The 6,000-nt window shown below is 41.1% G+C and overlaps 1 protein-coding gene across 1 annotated transcript in view; it reads right to left on the bottom strand.

Moving 5' to 3' along the window:
- The window catches only part of lgr4 (leucine-rich repeat containing G protein-coupled receptor 4), a 29,052-nt gene extending 23,740 nt beyond the window's left edge, over positions 1-5,312 (bottom strand). Inside the window, exon 1 of the mRNA XM_086071947.1 lies at positions 4,545-5,312. Coding sequence (XP_085928073.1) covers positions 4,545-4,729 — 185 coding nt within the window. The 5' untranslated portion in view covers positions 4,730-5,312. The remainder of the gene's footprint in view (positions 1-4,544) is intronic.
- Between the last annotated feature and the right edge of the window lie 688 nt (positions 5,313-6,000).

Genomic DNA, 6,000 nt, shown 5'->3' on the forward strand with positions numbered 1-6,000 from the left:
TTTGTGGTGCCGTTAGCCGTGATACGTTTGGCTCAAGTGCGAGGATAATTCAAGATAGCCGTAACGCCAAGGCCAACTTCAAAATAAAAGCCTCCCAAACAATACATGGATGTCAATGCAATAGCCTTGGTGGGCTTGTATTTTGAAGTTGACTCACGCAGCGTGATGGCCTGGCAACAAGCTTGACTCGTCTTCTGCCGACAAGCGAAATCAACTTAGCGCCATCCCGAAATCATATTCAATCGCTAATTAAGAATGCCAAGAAGCCGCTAGTTTATTACGCTGTCATTGTATGATACGGCACAAGTCTCCGGGTTGGCTGGCAAGCACTCAGCGGACCAGGCTTACAGAAATGGTTCTTGTACGCTCTAAACAATACGTGTGCTTAAAATTTAATCTTACGCGCTTGTAATTGTGCCACAAATCTAACACTTAGCCTCTGCCTGCATGCCACAGATTGCCTTGCAAATCAGAATCTGGTTTTCTACCTATTTTGTATCTAACATCGTATTGAACAGTCTATCAAATGTATTTTTTTATTGATAGTGACCACGTGTCTATTGCTATACATTCACTGACAGTCACAACGTAAAGCAGTTTTGTCGAGTTCAGAACATATATATGCATTTGCGTGTGAATCGTGTCTGTTAAAACGAAGGAATGAGACCCACTTTTGCAATTGTTCTTCCTGGTGAGAATCTCTCAGAGATCATTTTAAAGGGCTTCTCATGGGACAAGAACCAAAAACAGATTCTTGTTTACTGAGCCATTGTGCTGGTGCGGTTCTTTATTTAAGACTAATCAAAAGACATTAAGATGCATATTATGATCCTACTCCATCTGACAGTTTCTATTCATGCCCACATCAGGTTGCATTATGAGTTAATCATTTACAGAGTTGAATTTTAGAGGCAGCAGACCATGAAATCAGCTAAATAAAATGTCAGTCTCTTGGATTGAGAGGCAATTGAAGTTGTGAGAGCTGAATAGAGACTTTTAATAACGCATAATCTCCGCTTTTCTGTACATGACCACTTACACCAACAGGACATTAAAAAACTGCCGCTTGGGGTTATGTGGGCTTATGATGGACAAGTGGATCACTTTGAAATATGACATAACCACAGCCACAAAATTGATGCAGGCACAGGATAACAACAATCTGTGCGTATGTTTATGTACTATTCATGCACAAAGCTGAGTAAATCATTTTGTGAACCATTTCAATCTGTTAAATGCTGACGTGTGAAACTTTAACAAATACAAAAAGCAAGACAAGAGTGAATAGGGCCCATGACAGGATAATATGTCTAAGATGACAAACAAAACGTGCAATTTAACCATCACATATGAGCAAATGATTGTTGGAGGCATTAGCCCAGACAGAAGGAGCTCTTGCAGCTGCAAAATGTCTCACTAATCCATCACGATCCCCAAACCCCAGCACTCCACATACAATAGGCATAGGGAGTGGTAGAGGACAACTAAAGTTCAAGACACTGGGAGAACAAATGAGGAAAGACAGCGAGTGGGGACAAACAACCTTTCACAGTGCTAAAATAGTTTCTTCTGCATTTTTAAGTAGCTTAGTGTTAAATCTGCCAAACTGTGGCGAAATAGCCATGACTATGCACATAAGAAGTTCACATAACCATGCAAACAACATCAGCAAGACAAAACAAACAGTTGAGTGCTTGAAAACACAGTGATATCATGTGAAAACTCTGCTTCTTGTTAAGATTGCAATGCAAGACTGAATAATACACAGTCGGGAGCCTTTTCAAAAAGCAAAAACTGTGGAAAAGAACTTTAACTCTAATGAGTGTGCCTACTGTGATATCATGTCTTAATGGACGAGTGTATAAATTCACTTCCTCTGTTTACTTTTCTGAAAACATTCCTAACAATGGTGACTTCAATTAGCCTAGTTGTTGGTTCTGCTGAAGAGGGACAAAAGCTGCATTTCTTGTAAGTAATGTTAAGCAGCATCCATATCTATATCTATGTCTAATAGGGCTGTAACTAATGATCATTTTAATAATTAATGTAATTATTTTGGTGATTAATTAATTAATCAAATTTAATTTTAAAAACATGTTTTATTTTCCATCAATATGACATTATTTAAAGTTGTCAATGCAGAAAATGCACAAACTTAATTACAATTCATTTATTGCTTTTAGGCCGTAACTTGTCAGAAAACAGGCAAAAATGTTGATCAAGTAAAAATAACACAAAAATAATCAGTCTGCTTTAATGGAGGACTGAAATCGCCCCAGCGTTTTATTTGGGTGGAGGGCCGCCAGGCTTTCCTGCATGTTTGTTTCTTGCACTGGTTGCACTCTAGACTGTAGTGTGAAATATGGCAATCGCGCAGCCAATAGGTGCATTAAATGCCATTATTTATGGCATTGTTTTGAATTTGAACACTCCAAACAATTTTTGATTTTGAATCTTTTCGGGGTGTACAAAGTACGGCCATTCGTTTTTAGTGGCTCACAGTACAGACAAAAATAACATTAGGCCCATGTCATTTACCTGCATTGTACATACCGGTAATTACCTTATACACTGACTGGCAAGTCAGGACAACAGAAGAGTTTGCTCAGTGTGGCAACATAAAAAAAACACAAAAAGAAGAGTTTGCTCTGTCATCATTTGATAGGGCCGCCAGCCACGCCGAAACCTTGAAAAATCATTGATGTTTTGCTTTATTACCTCAGTGATTCTCCAACTACGCTGCTCTCCTACTGATCAGCTAATTGTTAGCTGTTGTGTCGACAGACAATATATTGTAAAGGAAGCATAAATGCAAATAAATGCATTAAAGTAATGGCCCTGCATTTTTGGAATTTTCCCAGAATCACTAGTAATTGGTTTATGAGGTACATTCCTAACCTCAGCAATGCCAAGTGTTCTCAATGCACCTACCAAGGTAGTTAAACAAGTTAATGAATAACAGCGAGAAGTTGTGAAACAAACTGGAAAACTTCCTTCCTGGAGCAATCATCAATAGTGTCTTTGGTGTTGTGTAAAACAGACCTGCCAGCTGTGCTGCTTTTTACCAACATGAGTTCTCTATCAAGTTATAAGTGCTAAAATGCGAGAGAGAAAAAGGCTGGTGGTGAGCATGACGACACAAGTTTGAATTTTGGTCAAATGCACATGTAATACATTGAAACTGCACTTGCTGAATTCTGATAATCAAACATCTAAATTAAATCAAACATTCCCAGCATATTCAATAAAGTAGTAACAGGTGTTACTGTAAATACCATGGTAAATCAAAGGATTTATTAAATTGTATTTCCTGAAAATACACCAATCACTAAGATTTTCCATAATAATAATATAGTAGTTAGCATGGTTACTATAGGGTTGGACTGGGCTGGATCTAACTTTGAGACCTGTTTCCCCAATGTTAACCATCTGACACAGCTAAATCAGGTAGGCGGTGATTATGTTGCCGGCAACTCTCCTGCTTGCGTTATTTTTGCCACGAACAGCTCTGATTGATCAATCTCCAGAGTAATGACAGTAGGCACTAGGGGTTGGCCGTGAATAGATTATTTTAGCGTGATAATGTCACGCTAAAATAATCTGTTGTGTTACAGTTTAACTGGCTTCCCGATTAACTGGCTTCCGATTCCAGCTTTGGCCATTTGGGCTATTTCAGTGCAGTGGTTTTGGGTTTCCTGTCTGCAGAATTGAAATTGTTCAACTGCATATCTGTTCAATTCTTCTCACAACGACTTGTTTACAATTCCTGACTGGCTGCAATAAATTGTAAACCTATAATTAATTAATTCATTAGGTACAGATTTGAACTAGTGACTGAGGAATAAAGCAGCACCCTCAAGGCCACTACACTATGAGCTAGTACACCATGGGCTAGTACACCATGAGCTAGTACACCATGAGCTAGTACACCATGAGCTAGTACACCATGAGCTAGTACACATTCACTGCCGCAGAATTTGTACTTGTAGTTCACTGCAAAATATCGCAAGATGGCGAGTTGCCGATTACTGCAAAATAGCCACTGTAAGTAAGGTAACCAAAATAATAGCAGCACCTGTCAGTGTTGCCATATGGTATAGAATAATTAACACTATTAGCATTATCATATTTGAATATTTATTATTATTATTAATCAAGTCTTACAATGAACCACAATAGCTTGTGCAAGTTCACCCAATGTTGTCACGTGTATGCTTATGGGAGGGAGCATTTTAAACTAAATGATGACACATTTTGCATAATTATATTATTTTCTTTTTTTGTATCCTCCCTAACCACAATAATTGCAAATACGAGCATGAAAACTACTTCCTCAATGCTCTTGCGGTGGAAAGTTGCCAGTTCAACAACTTCACTCAGTGAACCCCGAAGACGTGAAACAGACTAAATAATCGATACACAACCACAATCAGTGAAGCTTTCTGTCAATTGTATCCCGAATATTGCGCGTTGCCTGTGCTTGCGGTGTCTATCATACGTGATTGGGTCACGAAATTCTGTGTGGACTTGGGGCGAAAACTTACAGGTAGTAGGTGAAAGCACTGAGGCCAGACGGGACGGTGGTCAGTCCTCTCCCGGAGCAGTCAGCACCTCCATCTTCATCGCAGCTGCATGAGGGGGAACAAACAGCCGAAGTCGACTGTCCTTGGCCGGTGGCTCCAGGACGAAGAAAGCACCACAAACACATCCAGAACAAACCCAAAGGCATTTCCAACCACGTAGATTCAGGTGGCTCCAATACAAAATAAAAAAAAGAGGGGAGCTTTGTTTGTAGTCTTATCGACGTCGACCTCTCATGTAGTGGTTCGGCATGAAAGCGAGGAAGCCTGATCGAAGTTAAGCGCTCGCGCGCTTTGTACTTAAATAATGCACGTTAAATGAGAAGACTCTGTTTAAAAAAACAACATGGTCCTCGTAGACGTGCGATTTGTCTTGCCGAGAGACAACTACACACTGCCTGTGCGTCGCATTATTCCGTGAAGATAAAGTTGTAATGCTGGCGACAGCCGCGGTAGCCTACCTTGCTGCTCCATTAAATAACCACAAACCGCACAGCGCTGGTTCGTGCCAAATGCTAAAAGCCTCGCTCAAGTGATTCTGGAAGCTTCAGTAGAGCGGAGCAAACAATCATTTGCTGTCCTGCTTTGCCTTTGCACCGCGAGCCGCGGATTCCCTTCCTCACGCTCCTGAATCCTGATATCAACAGTCTGCGTGAAGCTCTACAGGCACCCTGCCGGACAACCTGGAGCACTGGGCCTTGCCTTGCCTTGCCTGCCAGCCTGCCTGCTTGCTTGTGTCACACTCAAAGCTGCACCGTGTGCCTGCGCGTTCCTTTTAAGCGGCTTCAATCCTAACACTCTGGTGCAAGTTCACTGTTAGAAATATTACACATATGCCACATCAGGGGGGCAGTCTAAAACGCTTCATGTAAATAAAATAAAAATAACATCTTCCTCTCGATAGGCCAATATGTCAAACTTAAGGCCCGGGGTCCAGACCTGGCCCCACATCATTTTGTTTGGCCCGTGTAAGCAAATCAAACATGTCGAATTCCATAAAGTTGATCAAATCTGTCCAAGCCGGGAAAATCTACAAACCACGGAGGCAAGCGATTATCACTGGCATATGCAAATGTTATTGTGTGAACACCCGCTCCTAATTGGTGGACTGTTTCGGCGGTCCTTGAGCATCAGTTTTGAATGTTGTTTTTACAAACAGCAACAGAAAATCTTCGGACCATGCCATTAAAGGCAGCAGCATGGTACCACTATGCGACCACTACATGAACTTGTTTTATAATTTATCCCATGCTAACCCTATCGTTGGGCTACGTTTATATGATGACCCAGTGCAAAAAAAAAAAGGGAGGGGGGGGGGGAATGATGACCCAGTGCAGGAGTGTCCAAATTCCGGGCCCAGGGGCTATTTGTGGCCTGTGTCCATTTATTAGCAGCTCACAGCATACACTGCACTTAACAA

The sequence above is a fragment of the Leptonotus elevatus genome, chromosome 3, assembly GCF_054856555.1.
Source record: "Leptonotus elevatus isolate MCC_2025b chromosome 3, RoL_Lele_1.0, whole genome shotgun sequence".
Lineage (NCBI taxonomy): Eukaryota > Metazoa > Chordata > Actinopteri > Syngnathiformes > Syngnathidae > Leptonotus > Leptonotus elevatus.